The sequence below is a fragment of the Epinephelus fuscoguttatus genome, linkage group LG5, assembly GCF_011397635.1.
Source record: "Epinephelus fuscoguttatus linkage group LG5, E.fuscoguttatus.final_Chr_v1".
Lineage (NCBI taxonomy): Eukaryota > Metazoa > Chordata > Actinopteri > Perciformes > Serranidae > Epinephelus > Epinephelus fuscoguttatus.
In genome coordinates this window covers 29080598-29105234 of record NC_064756.1, presented here as the reverse complement: position 1 = coordinate 29105234, position 24637 = coordinate 29080598, and the positions used below count along the sequence as shown (strand labels likewise).

At 42.7% G+C, this 24637-nt stretch overlaps 1 protein-coding gene across 1 annotated transcript in view; it reads right to left on the bottom strand.

Moving 5' to 3' along the window:
- The window catches only part of nxn (nucleoredoxin), a 74803-nt gene that overhangs the window by 3735 nt on the left and 46431 nt on the right, over positions 1-24637 (bottom strand). The window contains exons 2-7 of the mRNA XM_049577046.1: positions 15213-15330; positions 9803-9936; positions 6710-6810; positions 6462-6568; positions 5500-5679; positions 4837-4961 (exon numbers count right to left, since the gene is read on the bottom strand). Of these exons, the coding sequence (XP_049433003.1) occupies positions 4837-4961; positions 5500-5679; positions 6462-6568; positions 6710-6810; positions 9803-9936; positions 15213-15330 (765 nt within the window). The remainder of the gene's footprint in view (positions 1-4836; positions 4962-5499; positions 5680-6461; positions 6569-6709; positions 6811-9802; positions 9937-15212; positions 15331-24637) is intronic.

Below are 24637 nucleotides of genomic sequence, written 5' to 3'. Positions count from 1 at the left end.
GTTCCAGCTGGGAGTACGTCTGCATTTGGCATTCCTACCTTGACAGAGATCCATTATTCTAGTCATATCATCTCAAAGTCAAACAGATTTCACGTATCATGTTTTGTAAGGTCATGTGGTTCACTTGTTAGATGTGCATCATTCGGGACATTCTGCTTTCCTCATGACAGCATGACCTGGTTTCCCCCCCACTTATTTCATTGGCTCAGAGTGAGACTCGCAAAGATTAAAGATCAGTTTCATATGGAAAAGATTATGCTGAAAATGCAGAACTAACAAGAAAGGGCCAGAGGGTGGCACTGCAACAAAGAGTTGGACCTCTCAGAGAGGCAGCTCCTCTGATGTTAATACTGTTACTGATTTATGTGCCAATATGAGTTTTGTCAAAACAAAGTCAAAGATAAAGTGACTTTGGATGGATTTCCTGCTACATATAACACTCAAGCGTTCTCTCCTTTCAGACCACTTTATTGTGTCTTTTCTGTTATCAGAAAATCTGCAGCTCTTCTCGCTAAATGGATCAAACCACACAATCATCCCTCAGACTTCTCATTGAATAGCTTGGCTGTGCTGCTACCTAAAAAGGATAAGTATGCCAAGATGATGTCTGTGACCCCTTCTTTGCAAAACTGCTAACAGATGGAACAGATGAGTTGCAGCGTGGTATTTCTGTCGTAGGCAACTAACTTCCTCTGAATGGAGCCCATTTTATTACGCTGCAAATCACCATACACTGACCACTTAATAGTCACAGATGTAAGCTGTCACTAAGGACAATGTTGTTAGGAGTGAAATACTGCTTGATTCCCCTACTGCAAATACAAGCTTAGCCTTGAATGCCGTCGTGCAGCATTTCTAAGTGTAGATTATAGATCATCTGGGCACACAGTGTAAAGAAACCATAAAGAGGCAAATTCCACAATCTGTCAGTGTGGCCTTTCCAGGCTCGCCGATATGAGAAGATGTAATCTCTGCATCAGTCTTCGCCCCCGTAGGAAGTCATGCATCTTCTTTTGTGTGGCTTTTCTGCTTGTGTAAACTGCTTCTCGTGAGGTGCAGCCATTCCAGAGGCCCCCCGCCCTCTGCAGCTCAGCTCCGAACAAAAAAGACAAAGGGCCTCTCTGCTGCAGCCTGCACTCGCAGCTGTGATAAGGCTCAGCGTGTGTTTACCGTGTGTAGAACCTGCTGGGCCGTGTCAGGCTTATTCTGATTATTGATGCACTGTGGCATTTCACAGACGGTGATCATCTGATAAGGCCTGAACTGGTGATGATGAACAAACCTCCCCACTGGCCTGAGCCAGGGCTGCGTCCATGTCGCTGGCCAGCTTTGGTGTCTCAAAGAGAAGTCATGATTGTGAAATTTTGGATATTCTCAGCAACAGCTCATCAGTTTATATTGCTCAAAGTGAAAACATCTTTGCCTTGTTTGCGCAAATGAGGGATAAACAACTGAAGAATGTCTCTTGAGTTACATGAGGTACAAAACTTTCAGTCTAAGATCAAAACAAAGTCATCTTTTTTATATGAGAAAGAGCTGCACTCCCCATCTAAACACTAAAAGGAATAAAACATGTCAGCTTTATTGAGCTTTAGTAATATGGACAAAAATACCTTCTATGTGTTTATAAATGGCCAATACGAAAAGTCTACAGCAGCTGTGTGAGGCTGTACTGATAGCTAACATCAACAAAACTAACACACTCACAATGACACAGCAAACGTGCTGATGTTTAGCAGGTATGCTAAACTTGTTCACTATCTTAGTATAGAGTATTAGCATAGTAGCATTTGCTAATTAGCACTAAACACATCAGTAGATTTGCAGTTATTTGGTCATAAAAGTATTGAACAATTCTGACCTGATGATGGCACTAGATAACACGTTACTGCATCACCCAGTTATTACAGTCTGTCCTGAGGGGGGCATAAATGTCTGCAACACATTTCATGCTAATTCTTTTGAAAAGCTGTGAAGACATTTCACTCACAACCACAACTGTATGTAGAGCTGGAACTGACAATTATTTTCATTAGCGAACAATTTGCAGATTATTTCCTTGATTAAAGGGCAAAAACTTTGCCCTGTGGAACATCTGACAATAGTAAATAATGGCAAACACAATGTTCTAGAGCTCAGGGTGACATCATCAAATGCTTTGTTTTGTCCAAAAACCCGTATGCTCAAATCAAAATACATTTCAGAGCTCGAAACTATCACATTTTTTAGTATTTTTGCTCACCAAGATGATTCATCAATGATCAAAATTTTTGCTGATTAATGTTTGGACATCAAGTAATTGTCACAGCTCTAAATATCACTGACATGGCAGTGCTAGAGGAAAACTCACCGGTCACGAAAGTCATTAGGATTCATCTACTGGGCACTAGGCTCAGGCGGCGTCATAGTGTTACGGTATACAGGGGTATTTCGGAATTCCGAAAGTATGGTTTTCAGCACTGTCAAAAACACAAACCCTCATCTGCTGCATTGAGGCGTTGTAGTGTAGTGTAGTGCACAACACAGACCACCAGAGGTCAGTCTCTATTGGTGGAACAGGCTGCTGAGCTGAGAAAGATAGCAACTGCGAGTGGTGGGGATAACATTATGGGACTAGTAAAGAACCAAAAGCAGCTTTGCCCCTGTTTTGGGAGTACTGCCACATATAACTTTATGAGTTTTTCTAACTACAAAAGCAGTTTATTTGCCACATAATTTTATTAAACACATCATTTCTGTTCGGCTCACTGATGTGTCGGTATCTACCGCGGCAAGAAGTGTCATCTGGTCCTCCAGCAAGGGCGCTCATTTCTTATCTATTCATTATTCTATGGCCGTAAGTATTTAAACCCAGTAAGACTTATCTAAGTAGGCTAACTGCATATTATAAACACAGCATTTTTGACTAGAAAATGACAAAAATGCTACAGTGACACAAATATCATCATGTACCGTATACTGTAAAATGTCAGTTAAGTATTAAGGTACAAAAAAACAGATGCCGACCAAGTCTGCTGGGCACCATGACTGTCTTTATTGTGTGTCATTGCAGTCCACCCAATTGTTGTTCAGATATGTCACTCAAACCACAAAAGTTAACCTCATGGTGGTGCTAGAGGAAAAGTCAGGGGATCATCAAACACAATGGGGGTCATCCTCTGGGAACCATTAGGTTCAATAAATCTCATGTCATTCATCTAATAGTTGCTGAAAAAATTCAGCCCAGACAAAGGTGGGAGGCTGACAATTGCAATTTTGAAAGCCACACCAATAGCACGGCTAAAAATATAATATTTATTGAGCTTTACACACAAATCCAAGCATGGAAATGTTGAAGAGAAGAACCACTGCTGCTTGCCACAAAAATCTATTAAATTCTCTTGTGACTGGATAATACCACTAAAGTTACTTTTGCATGCAACAGCCAGTACACAGCAGAAATGAAAGAACAAAAGATCTTTCATTCTGCATACATAAAATCAGTGCACTATCCTGTGGCGTATGGTTTTTTCAGTAGGGTAAGGAGATCCTGTGTCATTCTCCCCCCTGAGAGGCTGCCAGCATACTGCTGTCTCATGGACACAGAAAACCCAGCAGCTGGCCTGGCAAGCAGCGTGCGACTACCAGGACTAACCCGGGCCAAGGTGCAGGAGTCTGAGCCCAGAGCCTGGAAGCTCCACTCACTAAGTGCCTGAAACGGGAAGTGATATCCGAGCGTGAATCCGATCTGGAAGTAAAACTGGTGATTTCATAGCCGGTTAAGCAAGGGCCAGGAAATTATACCTGCGCTGCGTGGATGTAAAAATATCTTCCCTTAGCATGTGTGCCACAGGGGAAACAAAGCAAACTTAGACATCTGCTATAACACAAGACGCTTCTGAATCACTACAAGCTCCAGTGCAACAATGTGTCTTTGTGTTAGGTCAAATAAATATTGGCACACAGACAATGAACACGAAACACTATCATGTCAGCTCTCGCCTCTCTATAAGCTTTTCTTGTTCTGTGTACGTATGTCAGTGACATTTCAAGGCTGATGAGCGACCTTGGACAGACACACAGGGTCAGACAGTTAGCACATGTTCAAGCCCCATGGCCACGAAACCTGAGCCTGTCTTCAGTGTGTGACACGAAAAACCAGCCGCGTCCTCCCCAGACTGCTGGGCAGGGGGAACTGGGAGGAAGGGGAGCTGGAGGGCAGAGAACGCGGGAACTGGGGAGAGGTAGCTAATCTGGTAATTATGTCTGCTGCGGCTGCTAACTCCACCAGCTCTGGAAAGGTCGAGACAGAACAACACGAGATAACAAGAGTTATGAAAACTCCAGGGTCCCACATGGAGGGAGACGTGGGAGGAGATAAAGTAGGAGATGGAGGGATTATTTGGATACAGAGGGAGTAGAGAAAGTTTGCTGGCACGCTCTGGGTCTACCCATCATGATAAAGGCACCAAGTTGAATTCTGGGTCATAGATATGAGTAAGTTTCACTTTTTCAGGATCAAGAGGCTCAAAGAACGGCCTCTATTGCCTTCAGTCTAAACAATCACCAAGGTATTGGGTGCAGAATCAAAGCAGGGACTTAAAATGTGTGATTACACGCTGACTGATATATCGGCTGGGCCAAATATTGGCTGTTACTAGATTATTGTTGGTTATTTGTTGGAAACAATATTCAAATTATTATATATGTTACATGTTTATGTAAAACAACTGAATATCGGCCAATAAATTGTCGTCAAATTCCAGTATCAGTCAGGAGTTAATAGACCCAACTTCAGGTGCTGTGCAAGTTTGTTTGAAATGTCACCTTACTGTGCCTCAAGTGTGCTTATCTCACCTCTCCAGCCACAAAGAACAGCAGCGGCATCTCCTCTTCCTTTGCTTTGTACTTGGCCATAAGCTTCTCCGCTATTGGCTGAATCAGCTCCTTGGCTGGCTCCAATTCACCTTCCTCCTCTGCGTCTGAACGAACCAGGAGAAAGACATAGGAAGACATTAAAAGTAAGAGAAAAAAAAAGCCATCTGAGGGAGGAAAAAAAAATGCACAGATGAGTGAAATGGTGAGCGAGGACGGAGAGATGGCTGGTGGACAGATGAGAGAGGACATGAAAGGAAGTGTACAGATGGTCTTTGTCTTGTTTTGTAATCCAGTTTGACCACAAGAGACGCAGGGGTGGTCTTGAATTTTCAGGGTCACCACTGTCCAACTTTGACATTTAGTTCTCACAAAATCAGTATTTGTCCTACATTCATGTCATTTTTCAATCCTTTCCACAAACCTCCTGCACTTTGCTTCCTTGCACCTTCTGTATTAGCATATAAATAGATAAATACTCAAACATTTCCCACCTTTGCACCTTTCAACACTGGAAGAAATTTTCCACAGAGTCTGACATTCAATATGCTCCACATAAATGCCACTCCATTCACATACGAACAGCTCCAGGCAGAGCCCCATGTGGAGCAGCAGAGGCCGCATCATGATAGCCCGCTTACTCACCCACAAACAGGACGAGGCAGGGCCCCTCGTGGAGCTGCACGGCGTTGGCCTCGCTGAGCTCCAGCACGGGCCGAGGGTGCCAGGGAAAGAGTCGGCACTCTGGGTCGTTCAGCACCTCCACGCGGCCCTGTCGCGTGATCATGTGACCCTCTGCATCCAGCAGAATCAGCGTGGGAATACCTGGTGAGGGAGAAAGAGGAGGTGAAGGTGATGGGAGAGGAAGACAAAGAGAGGAGGGCAGGAAATGGGCAACAGTGTGGGAGATGGTTGGAGTCATTTCCGTTAATTATGACGCACACTGCTTCCTCTCCCACTGAGATTTGCTTTGTTGTGAGGATGTTTAAGACCTTTTTGACCAGTTTTTGCCTTTTTGCATGCTTTCATTTTGATGTGCTCACTTTTATTCACATGTCACTGGCTCCCACCATCTTCTGATTATAATTAACAGCTTTATCAGAAACAGACATCATCCAGGAGCATACGGTGTACGTGAGTGAGTGAGTGTGTTCCTGTCTGCGCATGTGGACTGAAGTCAGCAGAGGTGGGGGCGATCATGAACTGCATGGTTTTGAAATCCGGGAGGGGGGCAGTGTTGACTCGTCTCCCATGCATTCCTCACATATTTTGCAGGAGAGGCCGAGAGCCAGCTCTTACTAACTTCATCCACAGCCCTCTGTGTACACACACAGGGGAAAGAATCAGGAGAAAAAGAGCGAGTCACAGAGGGAGAGGCGCAACACTTCCGTAGCGAACAAGACCGTAAACTTGATAAACAGCGCACATTCCTCAGGCTGCAGGGCAATCTGTGTTACGGTTTGCTTGCCCGGCACAGACTGCTATCAGCCATTGTGCCAGTGTTTCAGTGGGTGATGTAATGGCAGAGGAAGAAATCTACACACTCTCTCCTCTCAGCATGAGGATCCGAAGCAACATTTATAAAGGAAGAGGTGGCTGTACAATACCTTGTATTCCATATAGTCTGTTGAGTCGTGACCGCCGAGCCTCGTCTGAATATGGCACCGCCAACCACGGCATCTCGCTGAAGTACTGCTTAAAGGACTCCTCTGACCTGAAGGAAAAACACCAGGCAGATGGTGATTTGGTGATTTCATTTAACGGCTGAATAGAGAGGATTGATTATTTGTGTCCTTGACAGACAGATGTGTCAATAAATATGACCTCGTGTTTGCTCTGGCTCAATAAATCTTACCTGTCAGCGCTGACAAACACGATCTCAAACTTCTGCCCCGACTCTTTCACGGTTCGATATGACTCCACCAAGACCCGGGTCAAACTGCGGCATGGTGGGCACTAACACAGACAGAGGGAGGGGAAAAAGAGAATGAAAAGGGAGTGAATACAGAGTAGACATAATCACAAATATAACTGCTGCAGCTTCCATTACTTTGGGTATTTCCAAACTCTTTCACCACGGTGGCAAACACCTTTCCACAAACTAGTAATTCTCTCTTGTTTTGTATCCAGCTTCTTTCAAATATAGACCTTCTAAAACCATTAATCCTGCTGTAAATCTCCGGCATGAGAAATTGTTTGTTGTTCTGTGTGTTTGAAGAGCCCACACTCTGTGCAGGCAGGGGGAGCCGTGGTATGGCTGGCATTAGGATGACATCAGGATCTATTTACAGCAGACAGGGTGAAGAACTTAGGCATTTCATTCTTTAGGAAGGAAACAGTTTTGGACCACCTCCTCCAAGTTTGCCTTCTGGTAATGTATAGAGCAAATGCAATGCGGAACATGTTACCGAAGGTGATCATTGACGCGCTCTGTGAGGCATGTTTTAATGAACTACTACAGAGAGACATCAGCAATAACCCCAATGTAAAGCGCTATCCTAACATGGACGCCACGTATAGATTTTTTTATTAAATGATCTAGTAATATTACAAAGACGGGTAATACTTTTGTTAGCCTTCTAGAAGAATACAATCAATTGCTTTTTCAGTCCTCTAAAAACATTTTGCTGCAATGAAAAATATTGAAGTAAGATGAGCAGACTAAAAACTTATCTTATTTAATAATGCAGATGTTTTTCTTTTGAGGCTGAAATCTGCAGTTGAAGTAACGTCATAAATCACAATATATTTCATCGCAGCACTCAGCAAATTGCAACATGTTTTATATCACAATTATATTGTATTGTTACTTAGGTATCGTGATAATATAATATCCTGGGGCCATCCTAGAATGTAATTTGATATGCGTTTTTTGTTTGACTTTTACTTGTCTTGAACACATTCTTATCAAGACCATTTATATGTTAAATGTCTTTTTATGTTTGTTTTGTTATGCGTGGACCCCAGGAAAAGTGGCTGCCATCTTAGCGGCAACTAATGGGGATCCAAATAAAAAATAAAGATTAAAGACAGATGTGGGGAAAAAAAACCTCTCTCTGCACTGTGTTTCAGTTCAAATAAACACAAGAAGTTTGTGCTCTAGAGAAAGGCTCAGCACTCACTGAATAACCTCCTAAGCCCTATGATAAGCTATTATGGCAAGGCTTAACTATACAGACCAGTGAGCAGTGATAATTAACATATCTTTGGGGTCATCAGGTGGGAACCTCCTTTCACCAGAGATATTACTGTAGATTTCCTTTAGGATTTTGGTTATTTTAATTAAATACATTAACTGAAATGCTGTTATTTTCTGACCTCAGACTGCTCTCACTTAATGAAATTAACAATACATGTCATAACCTATTTGCTCATCACATCCATATCTTGCATATACCTCAGAGAAGCAATAGCAGTAATCTATAAAATATTGGCAGAATATCAAAAATGTGGCCAAACATATTGATGTTATTAATAAGCAAAGCATTAGTGTGTTAGCACGTTATTATGTTTTATTCCATTCATATGCTGTAATGTCTTAAACATAATGGTATTATATAATCATGTAATTGGTTTTATCTTAGCTTTAATCTTTAGGAGAAGTCTTTTTACAAGGTGTCCTTCTTCTCCAGCACAGGCACAGTCACATACATGTGAGTACATGTAGGTATTTGTGTGTGTGTATTTGTATATGAATGTCTGTGTACATACATATATTTTATATTAATTGTATGTTTCAATGTGACAACACATAAAATAAATTCTCATTAATGTCATCTTACATGCAGCGAAGTAAATCATCCCTCCATTCTAATTTAATGACAGACAGCAGACAGTATTCATTATCATTCAAGCTGATTATAGTGGATACAGTATGCCAAGCACTTGTATTGATCCAGTCATGAATTCTCATCATACCAACACAAAGGGACTGTGGGAGTGAGAGTGTGAAGCACAAAGCCTCGATCAATCCACAGCTCATTAACAGACTCCTTCCTCAGTTGCTCATAGAAGTAAACACTGTATGTCGTTGTACTATACTATCACAGTTAGTGTCAAAGCTTCAGTATCATAAAGGAGTCTTATGTCGGCTTTTCTTTGCTAGTGTTTGAGCCTGAACTTTTAGCTTAAGTTTTATTGCAATGAGTTGAAAGAATCACTCACTCTCACACTGCAGGCGAAAAAAGCAAATGCACAGTGAAATATAGGTCATGTTCCTCTGCCACGGGCCATTTCAAGTCCCGAGAACATTAAGAGGGGAAAAAAGGCTTCTGTGTAAACGGATGCCAAGGCCAGGTGCTGGCATTTCATATTTGTGAAATTACTTTAATAGCGGGTAGATTTACACCAGTAACCAGGAGGAATGCGGTGTAAAAACACCACAAATAAACTACTGTAATGGCTTTTGTGACTTGTCCTTTTGAATTTTGTATGGGTCTGGGGTTTGAGCCAGCCTTCAGGCGTCACCGTTCTGAAGAGCCGGTCTTGGAGGCTGTGGCTCTGGCAGCTGCCGTGCTGACTGGCCTCTGTAAAGCCTGCGCTGCATCTCATCAAGAACAGTCCACCGATGACATAAGGCCTTTCATGCATCACTGAGTCATGACCTTCACTGGCTATCAGCAGGTCCAGCAGAGAAAGAGACAATAGCGATGATGTCAGTGAGGTGTGGTGACCAATGCCTACTTTTAAAAAGGTCCAGAGGTGGTGGTGAAAGCACCGCCAGGGATAGCTAACCACTGCTAGTGTAAACACACCAACACAATGGAGTCGCTTCCTCCCTCCTGCTCCTCTCTCATATCTGTCTCAACTAACTGCTCCGTCTCTTCCGGCTCCGCTCTGCTGCCGATGTCCCTTCTTCTCACTGTGTCAGTGTTTTGACAGAGGTAGGAGGCCAACAAAGTAAAACTCAGTGTCCTCTTTGTCCCGTTTTTCAGCTCCCTTTGCTCACCCAGTGTGCTGAGAAGTACACTCCCACGTAGTGTCCCTCCAAAGAGCTGCTGTCTGTTGTCTGCCTGTTGTTCCTGAGCAGAGGCCCTGCCACCACCTCCGCAAAAGGCTTCGGTCCCCAGGGGAACTCCAGGCCTGGGAGAGGGTAGGAGAGTGGAGGGGGCAATGGGAAGGGATAGGTGGGAAAGAAAAGAATCAGAAAAAGAAAGATAAGAGAACAAGAGTGTACAGCCGTGCTGGCAGCTCTGTGAGGCTGCACATGAGCACAGCAGTGCTTTGAGCTAAATGCTAATATCTTGCTAACATGCTCAAAATGAAAGTGGTAACAGGCTGATGTTTGGCAGCTTTAATGCTTACCATGGTCACCATCTTAGTTTAGCGTGCTAATAATAATTAGCTGAGGCTGATCAGAATGTCATTAGTTTGCAGGTTTTTTGATCATAAACCTATAAAATTATTGTAAACTGGGTTACGGCTGTTTTTAGGAGTACCATTGCCGTTGGAACTGACCGCAAGTCACAAATTCTCTCTGAGGTGACGGTTTGCGGTAACGACCATGCGAGCAGTGGAGTACATCATTACTATAACAGTTAGTTCCCTGTTTATTACATGATGTACAATAGCTGCCTCCCAAATGTGAGTGAAAGTCGCTGCTCAGTGAACAGCTGAGAGGCAGAGAGAGAGAGACTGCAAGGATAAACGGCCACAGATCAGCATGTTTTCACATCCAGCTTGGTGAGTTAAGGATTCATTTCGACCAAACCAGAGTTGATTACTGGAACAATGGACTAATAAGTAGATCACGAACAAGACTAATTAAGAAGGAAGGTTTTTAGTTTTCTTCATTTCCTGTTGTATTTAAATGAAGCGTGTTTGAGTTTGCAAGGCAATTAAGCTAACATTAGACTTAGTTCAATAAAACAGAGAAACTTATATTGGTGTGTGGTTGTATTTTTCTGTTAAAGGGAAATTTCGGTTTATTTCAACCCGTCTCCTATTGTCCTTAATTTGTTTCAAGTCACTAGTGACATAGAAATAATAGTTAGCATGTTAGCCGTTAGCCTAGATACAGCTGTAGCGTCAGACCTGTTAAAACTTAATTGAACGGGCATCCTTTCAAGTGCAAAGTTAGTCCACTAAACAAGCTTTTTCTCCACAAAGACCGCCTCATATCGTTAGGATAAATGTCAGAGAACATATAGAAAGCGACATGTAAACATGTTGTCTTACCTTACCGGTGTGGTGCCATGTTTGTTGTTTACCATTTGAAAGATTTATAGAATAATGGCTCCCATTTTGCAACAGACTTCCTGACTTCTGTGGGCATTGGGGTGCAGCAATTTGATTTTGCAGACACCACCAATCTCCAGAGCTAAATCCTTCCAGCAGCCATTCCTCCTCTGACAAAGAGCTCTCTCTCTCTCCTCCTCCGAGGAAAGCTCTTCATCAGTGTATTCTGGCTCACATAAATAAGAGGAGGAATGGCTGCTGGAAAGGCCTACATACTAACATCCCACATTTAGGTGGTCTTCAGAGTTGTTCTCTTAGCTTATGGTGTGTTTACCGAGGAATACCTCTGTTGCAAAGCACGGAATATCGAGAACAAGCAGCGATCTCATACCATCTAAATGGTAGAACAAGCTGCAGCAGCTGCAAGGCAGAACCGGACAGTAGCCTGAAAGGTTCATTAATTTATTTTATGAGATTTATAGAATAATGGCAGTGACTTTTTGCCAGAAAAAGCTTTGACTTTGTGGACTAACTTTGATTTTGCAGAGTTTCATGGCTCAATTTATTTGGCCAGAATACACTGACAAAGAGCTTCGTGAAATGCTGAAGAACGGAGGAGGAGAGAGAGAGAGGAAACAAATTAAGGACGAGAGGAGAATGGCTGCTGGAAATAAACCGAGATTTCCCTTTAAATATGAAGAACAGTGCTGCAAATTAGGCCCACAGAAGACAATACTCTCTGATGTAGGAATGGGACTACAACAATTATGCAGCCTTATCTAAATGGTAAACAACAAACATGGCACCACACCGGTAAGACAACATTCTACATGTATATTTCCATGGTCTGTACTACATTTCATTGTAATCCATCAAGTACTTGTTTGAATCTTTCAGTCTGGACCAAAGTGGTTGACCAACACTGCCATCCATAAAGCCACAGCACTAGAGTAGTTAAAGAAAACATGTTTCAGCAAAGAAGCAGAGTAGGGTTGCAACCAGCAGTTCTTTTGATTACTGATTAACCTGTCAAATATTTCCTTGATTAATTGTTTGGTTTATACAGTGACAGAAAATGGTTATCATGGGGCACCCAGGAGGTCACTGGGTACAGTGGGTGCCCCATGTACAAAAGCAGTGTCCTTGCGGCAGCAGCTGTGGGTTTAACTCCTGCCTGTGGCCCTCTGCTGCATGTCATCTCCTCTCTCTCCCCCTTTCATGCTTCAACTGTCCTGTCATTAAAGGCAAAAAGCACCAAAAAATAATCTTTAAAAAAAAAAAAAAAGAAGCTTATCATAGTTTCCCAGAATCCAAACTGATGTCTTCAACTGTCTTATATTGTCCAAAGACCAAAGAATTTCGTTACAGTCATAGAATACAGGGTAAACCAGAAAATAATCATGTTTAAGAGGCTGATAAGCATTTAATTTTGGCATTTTTCTTTAAAAAAAAAATATTGATAGATTAGCAAAATTAATCAATTAATCGACAAAGTGTTCCAGCTCTAAACCAGAGACACATTTTCTGTCTGTGACACGGGTGTAAGATTACAGTCATGTGTACTTGTCATGTGAGCATTACTTCCAGCCAGGCCTTATTTGTGATATCCGTGACTGGAAATACACACCGGAATCAAAATATGGTTTTAATGACGACTGAAAGCTGTGCCTCTCGAGCAAATGAAAGCTGCCAGAAATACTTCCTTCTTGCTCTCCTTCACACTTTTCATTTCCTTTTCAAGGTTGTCTTCATTGTTACCGTCAAGCTCTGGAGATGCATTTGGTACAGCCAAATTAAAAAGGGAGGTAATCATAAATAAAACCTTGTATGGCTGGTTCATAATGGGCCCTTTATGTGAGCGTGGCCGTCTAGGGCTTCATTAGGCAGGAATGACACATCTGCACCGCACTGACACAGCCTTTTATTGTTGTCCTGATTGTAAAAGTGCACTCCATCTTTGCGCTGCAGGCTAGTCTGCCGCCACTCAAGTCAGGCCTTTCATCGAGAGTGAAAGGCAGAGGGCCCTGAATCGTTTGCCCGCCCCTCCCAGTGTGGATGTATGGCAAACTTTTAGTGCCCTTTTCCTCGCTCCAACCAAAGCTGCTGCAGCTGAATTGATTTGTCACGTCAGGAACTGCTCTAAATCTGCCTCTCAAATGAAAATACATCAAAATGCACAATAAAGCAAAAATGTGAGCCTGTTAAGTGGTGAGCATTGTTATAAAACAAAGGCATAATCAAGTGCCTGCATGGGCCTATGTTTGCTACCGAGTCCGGAGATTAATCTCTTCTGCAGCTACATCTAGTTAGGAAGAACAGTTAATGAATCATGGATAATTCTGCAGGCTTGGGCTGGCTTTCATTAACCAGGCAGCGGAATCTGTCACAATTCTCATGTGAAATCCATTCTGCTCCACCGCTGTGCTGCCATAGAGCCGCTATTCTCCCTCCTCACATGACTAATGGCCCTTCTTTTTTCACGCTGACCTAACACGGTCTGAAGAGGCAACGTTTTAAAATATTGAGATCTTCACAGCCACAGAGGACGTCCTCTGTGCAGGGGAAAGGAATGCAAGTTCACTCTTGTTAATTCTGTGTCTCCGCTTCAAAGTGCAGAAATTATAGGGTTTGCAGATGAGGGAGTGAGACATGGACACACTATAATATTCATGCAGCACCATAATTACGGCAGAATCAACACAAACGGGGGGGGGGTTATTGCAAAATGTTTTAGCCAAATGCTGAATGATGTGGTGCTGCAGTATCTCAGCAGGTAAACATCATTACAGAGAATGAGTGTTGGGTCTATATGTACGCAGATGTGACCTCTGCACTCATTTACATGCTGATTTACCTACATTCCTGAAATTCATTTTGCTCATTCATGTTCTGCAACTAAGTTGAACAATATACTGGTAAATTAGATATCTTAAGTGGAATAACATATTATTTTGCATTGTTGCAGAGTTCAAGGTCTAGTGTGTAGGACTTAGTGGAATCTAGTGGTGAGGACTGCAGATTGCAACCAGCTGAAACTTCTCCCATGTGGCAAGCATGAAGTCTTGGTTAGGATTCCTTCAGCGTTCGTTGTTTGGGTGGTTTTAACCAGAAGCCGAATTACCAAAAACAAACAGATCAGGTGATTTAAAACCAGTAAAACCACTGAAAAAAAGCAGTTTCATGTTACAAATCTGTTTTTCCAGTGCTGTTAGGCTCATTGCAGAGGGGATGCTAACTACAGTGGCTGATGTGAAAAGGTGAATGACCCTATCTAGGGTGTACCTGATAATGTGTTCTCGCCTTTTTTCTCTGATAACTTAAGATCCAGACATTCAGGAGGTTTTAACCATGAGCTGAATTATCTAAAGAGGTATCTTTCTCACCAAAACAAATGGACCCGGTGATTTAAACCGGTATAAATACTGTTAAAAGCAGTTTCACGTTTAAAATCTGTGTTTTTCCAATGCTGTTCGGATGCTAACTACTGTGGCCGACACGAAAGGAGCAGGAGATGGCATGCGGCAGAGGGCCACAGGTTGGACTTGAAGGCCTTTAAACATGGCTCTACCCACCGAGCGACTGGAAACCCCATTTTTAAATCATTATTCCAATTGTTATTATTTTAGAATTACTCGCAGCACTGTAACATGCCTTTCCCTCCATTTTTTTCTTTCATGCACAAATAAAAATGTGCATAAAAAAGGGTACAAATGCTAATAAAAAAACCAATTACATTTAATTTGCGCAGTCATGCCCCCTTGCCTCAGGGGAATTTTCTTACCTGCTCTAGTTTTATGGGGGGCAGGTGTTACAGTAGAGTAGAAAGTCTGTGAATTTGGGTGTGTTACTGTGAGATCACTAGAGAAGAAGTGGCATCCCGTCCATCACCCACAGCCCACACAGACTAAAGAATTCACGGTTAAACAGGTATGACAGACAAAGTGGGTGAGAAATAGATCTATGTTATTCTGTCCTTTTGACCCTAAAATGTCTTCCTATTACCTCATTTAACAGTGATATTTTTAGGGCCAGAATGGCTGGCGGTTGAGGTTGAGGTTAACCATTTAGTAAAGAGGATTAAGGTCAGAGCTTGAGGTCAGGGGATAGAAATAAATCAGTGTGATGTCTTCGCTAATAATAACGCAAGTGCATGTGTGTGTGTGTGGTTGTGGAGGCTGCACCTTTAGGGTCATCTCTGACCACCAGTAGACCATTTCGACACACCACCTTCCCCGTAGCTGCGTCCACAAACACCAGAGATGGGATACTGGTAACCTTGTACTTGTTCCACAGCTTCATCTGCAGAGAGAAAAAGATGAGAGGAGAGGTTGGAAAAAACGTTTATGAGTAAGACCATGACGTTCCTATTTATTTCAACTAGAAAAACTGTTTTCAGTCTAACATGACGTCTTCAGTGCAGCTATGCGGTGCATAGGAAACAATGTTCACCTGAAATACTGCAGTATAAACCAAACAAATGTCAGCTGAGGCCTATATGTATTTTACAGGACAAACACCTTCTTTGCTGTTTTAAAGAGACTCAGGAGACTAGGAGGTAGAATAAAAAAATACAGGAGTGCAGTCAGCCCTGAGGTGAATTAGCAGAGGGTAAGAAGCTTTAAACGAGGCTCCATAGGAGCAAACTTGTGTCGTCCCTGCTGTGTCATGAATAAGAGTAAAAGCAGCTGCAAAAGGCACCACTTTTGCTCCGCAGTAAAGAGAAAAATTTCAGAATCTTTTTATAAGTTTTGAGCACTGTAAATTATTGGAGCTTTCTGGATAGACGACTCAAGCTTCCACAGCGTTTATGAGTGCCCACTGGCCTTAAGTTTAATCATAATAAATGAGATGATACTAATACTGCCTCATAAAGTCAGAAAAGATCTTTTACAGCCAGAAATCTGTGCATGAACTGACGCTATTTATAGAGTTCAGCGATCAGTGTAGTCCTTAACATCAAAGACCAGATCAAGCATTTCACATATCCGAGACTTACTTTCCATATCAGAGGGAAGAGCCCTACGCCGTGAATAGAAAATAGCCTTGTCTTGTAAAGAGCGGCAAACTGCGCTGTGCAATGTTGCTGCTTCAGCAAGTGCAGAAGAAGAAGGGGATCCCTCGCATGAAATCCAGATACCAGATCAGAAAAAGATCAGACAGGAGGACAAAAGTGAGAGACATGGTCTCCAGAGGACGATACTGTCAGTGTGTGTTTCATCCTCTTTTATTTGACCTATATCCACCAGGTTCTGACCCCCCTTTTTTTGGAGTCATTGGATCAAAATGCCTTAAAGGGGACACATGATGCTCACTTTTAGTTTCCACAAGAACATGTTTACATGTTTCAATTTTCAAAAGACAGCTTAATTTCCTCATTCTGTCTGTCCTACAACAGCTGTATTTACCCTCTGTCTGAAATGCTCCATTTTAGTAACAGTCTCTTTAAACCCCCCTCCCGAAAAAGCCCAGTCTGCTCTGACTGGTCAGCACTTCTGGGTCTTCCCTGCAATCTTAGCATCTCAGCAGCCATGAAGTGCCTGTAACAGAACGGCAGCACTTCTATCATGAAAAATCACCGATACAAGCTTCTACACACAACTGGACATGTTTCAGCTGGAATATGATCCAAAATTGGAGGGAAATTAACAACATCAGCAGCCAAGTTTACATGTTCTCCTGATGTTAGCATGTTGCTACATGTAGCAGTGTTCTTGCAGCCAGGGAATAACTGAGGATAGTGCTCTTTTTCCTGTTAAAAATTCACCAATAAAAGAGTCCAAACACAACTGGACATGTTCCAGCAGAATCAGGGAGAAATTTACAACATGACTTTAGCATGTTGCTACATGTAGCAGCATAGGCTATGTAATGCAAACACTTGCAGTAGGGTGCCTGGAGATGATGACCATTTAAAGAAATTGATCACGAGCTGACTTCAGCTCATCACAAAAGCCTGAAGCCTTAGGTTTTTGCTCACAGGAACTTCTTTTTCATACATTTACCTCATTATTTGCCACTTTGGTCACATTTAATATGAAGATCTGACATTGTAACATTATATATATGACAGAAAATTAGGAAAAGCATAATAGGTTCCCTTTAAATTACTTTGCAAGGAGTTATCTGAACAACGGTTTTAATCTTTGCCAAAGAACACATTTAACACTGTACCATCCAATTTATTACCTGCTGTACTCAGCCAAATGCTTAAGTGGCCATATAATATAATGATTTGCGCTGTCTGGATGCTGCAGTGGTTATTCTAACAGGTTGTGTGCCAAATGAAGTGAGCACTGCTTTTCTTGAGAGTCGGTGAAGTGAGCGTGGAGTTCGGTTACAGGTTGACGAAAACCTTTTGTTGCTCTTTCTATGAAAACAGTGACTTCAGTGCAGGAGCTGAGCACAAAGACTTAGATATGCAGACTGAATGAGAGAGGGGAAATGGTGCACAGTGTATGTTTTACTCATATTCTGTGTCTCTTCTTTGCACGTGTTGTCACACACTCATCAGAGGTCAACCACAGGCCCTTTCTGACAGCAGGTCAGACATCCCGTCCCGTGGACAAGACGACCCGGAGCCTCCCGACAATGTTGGTCTGGAAGTCCCTCAAAAGCAAACTTAAGCGTCTGCCACGGTCAACAGTTTTACCACACGCTCCACGCTGCTCTGGAAACTCAATCTCAGCTCACAAATTGATGGGGTTTAGGGGCATTAACTGTGACTGTCTCCGAAAGCTAACGTGCCTGACGCTGCATCTGTATCTGCAGCCATTTCACTCAGCCGCCTGCTGCTGTCATCCAGGGCTGATGATGTGAGATTGAGAGCTGGATTTGGCTGAAAGAGTGTAAGAGGGACACAAGAGGATAAAAAAAAGCAGAGTGATAGGGTGATTGGTTCTGCACTAAAATGTCAAAAAATGTATTTCATGTCAAGGCCCAGAGGAATCACACTGAGGTAATACGATTTTGAAAACATGCTGCTGGCATGGCTAAAAATAGAAATAACACTACAGTTTAGTAAACATCTTCTACGATCATATCAAGATAACTGAAGTGCAGGGATAATTTTTTTAAGAGTAGAGGAAGCTGTATACCAAATCTAAGGCTTTCTGAGTCACTCAGTGCTCTCATGCTGCAGCATCAAGAAAGCAGCTAAGAGATTTGTGCAGCAACCTCAGAGGCAGAACCGATTCCTCCTCTTTGTCTCCCACTAATTTACTGCATCCTCGATTCACGTCTGCCTGGTGATTTGGCTGCAGATCAGAGTAGCCCCAAATGCTAAATCCTTCGAGGGTTTAGATCTGCCTTTACAATGAAAGGGCTGTTATGATTGGACTGACCTTGTAACTACACAAAGCTGCGTGTCCTGGAGTCTGTCGCAAACAAACAAATGGATTTCAGCACCTTGAAAGATGTGAATTCATCGTGCATGGGTGGGGTGGAAAAGGGGGAATCTCACACTTGTCACACAGCTGAGTTTTTTTCATTGTACTTCCAAAATCCAAACTTTTCCTCCAAAACACCACAGACAATAGCTCTCACAATAAGAACATCCTCCTCGTGAACAGAGAACATGAGGATCACATGCCACAGCGATCCATTTCCCAAAAAACACTGTTTCATTGTCGAGAGCCGCAGGCTGTCTATTATAGCTGAAACAATAAATACAGAATGTGACATGATACTGAAAAATACACATAAATCATTCTGTCAAATCCACCCTCATCCCCTGGCTTGAGAAACAGCTTCTGCCTTTTAGAAGTGGTGTTAAAGATATTTTTGTCATCTTAAAAGTTTTTATTAGTCTGTAATGGAACTCATTTGACATAAGTGTTTTTGGATGTGCTGCTGTATGTCGAGCTGAGAGGATTAAAGGAATAGTTTGACATATTGGGACATATGTTTGTTTTCTTCAGGAGGGTTAGATAAAAAGATGCTGCTTTCATATCTGTGCAGTAAATACGAAGCTCCAGCCAGCAGCTGGTTAGCTTAGCTTTTCTTGTCATGCCGGTAGTTGAATTTTATTAATTTTTGACAGAGCCAGGCTAGCTTTTGCCCTCTGTTTCTAGTCTTTATGCTAAGCTAAGCTAACCGGCTGCAGCTTTAGTTTCATATTTATCCATAGATGTATAATGATAACTAGATACAGAACCCCAAGATGGTACCTATTCAGTGAAATGGAGTTGCTCACTTGGCGCACACACTGAAAATAGTTTCTTACTTTAAAGTTTTACTTCAGCATTAGGTGACACACTGTGTTTCTCTCACTGGCTCCACCCGCGAGTTCCTGCTTGGCACATAGCCTTTACATCGTGCTGACATCACAGATTTTAAATTGTTTTTCTCAGCTCAAGGAAAGTTTAACAAATCTAAAACCTCTGTGGATAAAACAAAATATAATATAAAGAGCCATAATTGACCTTATTTAAAGTTTGAGGTGTCCCATCAACAGTTTTACAAACATCTTTTATACTGGTGGTCAATGGAGAAAATGCTTTTTGGGCTGAAGGGGATTTTTTTTTCCTGCAATACTGCAAGTGGCCACAGGGCAAGGCTGAACTACTTCCCTGTGGGCCTGTTTTTATCATGAGGACATGAGAACAGAGCAAATTTCTAAAAATGTCAGACTATTGCTGACTTTTTGGATAACTGATAAATAATTTATTTTATCGATGAAATATTCCAACCATTTCCCAGTTTCTAAAATATGAAGACCTTTTTCTGTGTGTTACCACTGTAAACTGAATATATTTTTGTTTTGGACTGTTGGTTGGACAAAACAAATCATTTGAACATGTCTCTTTAGACTGTGGAAAAAAGATAAACTTAGAAAATATTCCAATCATGAAAATAATAATTAGTTGCAGCTCTGGCTGTTTTCTTTACTGATTCATTAAGCTTGCTCTTCGAGAAATGCAAAACATTTTGTCCAGCAGAGCATTCTGTAGCTAATTCACATGCAAACTGCTTGCAGATTGTATTCACTGCATCAAGATTGCATGTTGCAACTCCCAGCTTTCTCTAAGGGCGCTTCTATTCATTATCAATATCAACAGAGTGTGTAACCATATAGCCGAGCAGGAGGCCTGGCTATATAGTTACACACTGGTTTAAGGATGCCAATAACCCCTGTAGAGAGCCCACCAACTGTTAAGACTCCAGGGATAGCTGGAAATCCATACTAACAATCCATTAACTCTCTTGGACATGCGGACATTAGCCTCACTCTACGCCCGGTGCTCATCATGCTAATTGGATCACGCATGGCTGCGGATCCATATACAGAAGACGAGCAAATCAGCCCGCTGTGGGGCCAGTGGATCAGTGTGCATGGACATACCAAGGTTGCAAATCTTATCGCCCCACTGATCAAAGAAAATGCTGATTCTTCTGAGATGTAGCTACATTTTTTTTGATGGGATCAATGGCGGCATTAATGGCCTACCTGTACCTGGACATTCTGGACTGCAAGTGAGCAAGAATGAAAAATGGAGAGAAACAAAATGCCCCAGGGACATCCACATTTCCATGTTAAATGTCATCCATGGCGATCGCTTTCATGCCTCTTTGCACTTTATGGCAACATTCTGCTCTGTAAAAGGAGGTTAGCTTACATGGAGAACCCCCCAACAGATTTGAGGGCTAAAAGTTTTAAATGTGCACACATCTGCTTCAGTTTTGAAATCCCTTGCAGCCTCGTCCTGCTGAGAAATTCAGCTTCACTCAGTAACTGGTAGGTCTGTGCCGTGGCTCTGGTGTGGTGTGTGTCACCCTGTTGAGAGAACTAGAGTGGAAGAAATTTCATCACTCAACGTGCCCAATTCACCCATCATTGTTCGGGGCCTATCTCCTCACAGATCTGCTATCACTGGGCCGGTTAGGCCTGAGGCATCTGCCAGACGCTCCCTTCACTGCTTCATTACACCAGTGCCACTACAAAGGAAAGTCAGCCCTTTACAACAGAGGACACAAGAGGGATCCTGCTGTGATGCTGATAGCAGCGTAGTCCTTTATCTCTGAGCACTATACAAGAGACAAATGGTGATAATCCAGTTCTTATCTTGGAAAAAAAGAGGGCTTAAACCAAATGTTCATGTTATTCATTCCATTTCATCCAGATAAACAACCTACAGTGTTCATGATTCATAACTGCACAAAGTAGATTTGTGGAATTTAATTTAACCTACGCAGGAAACCTTGATGGCATTTATTATCGAGCAAAAATGTTCCCCATATAATCCTTTCATTCCTGTCAAGGGGGAATTTATTGGCACAGTTTACAGCACCGTTTGGGAAAAAACAAGTAATGTGTTCCACATTAGGGACACGGAGAGAATCATGTTCCAGTTTGATCTGATTTAAATCTTCAAAAGAGGAGTTTTTCAAAAATATATTTCATACAGCGATCCCCTGCACAGAACAGTCCGGTGATCGATGACTTCTTGCCATAGATCCTGGTTGTCAGTGTGTGAAGCAATTTGTTAGAAGATGGAGCCTTGTCAGTATGACGGACTGACCAGCCCCCACAAGACATGCTCAACAAAAGCATTTGTCTTTTACTGGGACTTTTTTTTTTGTTGAGACTGCCTGCAGGCAGTGTGATCTCTGACCGTAAACATTTACTGTAGTTGTGAGCAGGGGAGAGCAGGCTGGAATGGACTCTTGGTTTGCCTCTTGGCAGGCGCTAACAGGAGCTTCTTTAGGAATCAAGCCATCCCCTGTGCAACATGGATAACTCAATCTGCAAATGGAGTCAAACCAACATGTTGGTGCACAGCAGCAGCAACAGTTCATTCATCATGTGTCAGGACGTTTTTAGGTTAACTTCTGTGTTCCTTGCTGCAGTCTATGGCTGAAGACAGATGAGAAACAAACTTCTCCTGTCTGCTAACTCATTACTTGCTCCCTACATCTCCCGACTACACCGCTGTAATTCCCTTTTGGCTGGGCCCCTGCAGCCAGCTTTGACTTACATTCCTCCATGCTGCACCCCGCCTCTGCTCAGTCTGCTCCCGAGGCTCTCAGTAACTGCCTGTATCCACTTCAAAACCCTGTTGCTGCTCTTCATGGCTACAAAGGGAACCCTCCCCTCCCACCTCTTAGCCATACTTCAGCCAACACTATGCGGGCTAGTGTGTGTTACTTCATGCTTCCATCAGTGCTACTCTGACCCGACTATCGCTTTACCCAGTCAAGAGTCTTCACCGCCGGCTCCCCCAGTGGTGAAATACACATCTCAAACCCTGTGACAGCTGCACAGTTGCTGCCCTTTCCCCATGCTAGACTGACGACCTCTCTCTTAATATGCTTCATCTCGTTTTGCATTACATAAAGCACCATATGCTTTCATCCTCAGAGCTTTGCCGTCACACGTTCCTGCACCACTGTTGTCACATGATTTTTAAAAAATGTTACCCAATTTTTCTATTTTCCAACCACTTCCATTTTTCCCCTCGAGTGTCAGCTATATTCCTAAAATACAAAAAGTACAGGCCACTCACTCCAAACTACTCCACTGTGCTCATTACAGAGGCTCATCCTGCACTACACATCCATTCTGATGGGCAAATGCACTTCCACGAAAATTGTTGAGCTGAAAGAGCACAGCGGGCTTTCGCATCATGCCTCTTCAATGCGAAATGCTGCTGCTATCTGGTGTATTTTTATTAAGCCTATAACATTCTCCGGCCGAGCCATTTGGGTGGTGCATCCTCCAGAACGCAGACAGGAGATGCTGGCTAAATTGCTTTTTTTTCTCTTCGATAAAAGGGCCCCCGTTGCTACAGCAACCCGGCAACCCCCCCCCCCTTCCTTCCACAAAGTCAGGACATGTCACCGAGTGCCAGACACATTGCGGGCTCTTAGTTAATAATTCAGTGATAAATTAACGGTTTTGTGAGGAAAACAGGTGCCAGAATGTCAGAGGGCTTAGGGGAAATAACCCGGCAGGAAAATGGGAGAAAAAGAGAGAGAAGGAGAAGGAGAGGGAGCAAGGGAGAGAGGGAGGGAGGTGTGTGGGTGTTTCCCCATTCCAGCCTTGTGTGGAGGCACAAAAGCGACCCCCTGAATACAGGCTCTAAATCCAAACTTGGACCCTGTATGGCGAGAAGTTTTTATGTAGTAAAGAACGCGGCGTAAAAAAAAAAAAAGCAGGGGGGATTGTAAAGGAGTAAAAAGCCAGGGCTCAATAGGTATTTGCAGCATTGTCTCTCCACAGGCGTGGGCTGCCCCTGAGGCCTACATTCGGAAAGGCCAAAGGTCAAGATGGCAGGGGGTGCATTCTTCACTCCCAGTGGTGTTTGGACCAGTCTGCCTCCCTCCCCATAGACTGTTCTTTATTTCAGCCTCTGTCTATCCCTCTTTCTTTATGATGCATCACAAAGAGCAAAGTGTAAACCTATTACACACACAGACACACACACACAGACACACACACACACAGGCATATCCACACTAATGTGGAAAACATTTTAATTGCACCCTTTTCGCTCCGCTTTAGTCATCCAAGCATGCTAAACCGACATTTTCAACCACAAAAATGCATCTCTGTCCGAAGAGAACAAAATTAAAAACATCAGTCTTCTGGACGTTGATGTCTGATTATCATGTGATTTGAGGTATTTGTTTGTCATGTGATAGATTTCTGAGAATCCTGATTTGCTGTCACACTCAGTTCTCATGCTTTATTGCTGTTAATAACAACCCAGTGGAAAGTAATGTGGTGAAGATGCCAGCTAATCACTAGAAAACACTTTTGGTGCAAAGCTTCCCGTTCTTGCATGGCATGCATCACATGCAGTGTACAACGATAAAATTCATCGTATTGAAATGGTGGCTTCTGGATTTAACGCTATGCTACCTTGAATTGCTGCAGTGTAAACGTCCCCAGATCTAATAAAGAGTAGTGGAGAGGTGCTAGCATTACACGAGTAGCATCAAGGAGCAGTTCCCACGCAGTACAGAAACACTACACAGTGACATGGGCTTTTTTAAATAAATTACTTGTAACCGCACAAAATGTAGTTAGCTATGATAGTGACCTTATTAATGCTAATGCTAGGTTAGAATCACTACAGAAAGCTAGTTAGCCGGACGTGATGATGTTTAAACCACGCAGAAACTTCCAGGGCTGAATAATAAAGCTGATGTCAAAGTGCCAAAAACTGCAGTTCCTCTAATGGCCACATGAGGCCGTCACCAAAAGCGACCTCCATGTTAAAATGGCAAACTTTACAGCAGAAATAAACATGTTTACAGCCTGGTACAGAAATAGTTTTGGTCTCTGTAGCTAATTTCAACATTCATGATGATAGTGTATTATCTAGCAGTAACTAGTGCAAATGGAACGCACCATATTAGTCAGAACCACACCTTGCTCCTTCCCAACACCACCCTCTCATCCAAATATGGTCAACTTGGGTCACTTCTGGCTCCAAAAATCCAAGATGGCCACGACCAAAATGCCAAACTCAAGGCGTCAAAATGGAAATCCACAAACCAATAGGTAAAGTCACCGTGGCTATGTCCATTACTTTTATACAGTTTATAGTTTAAACATCAGAATGACTCTGTCTTCCTGAATCAGAATCCTGTTTATTGTCAAGTA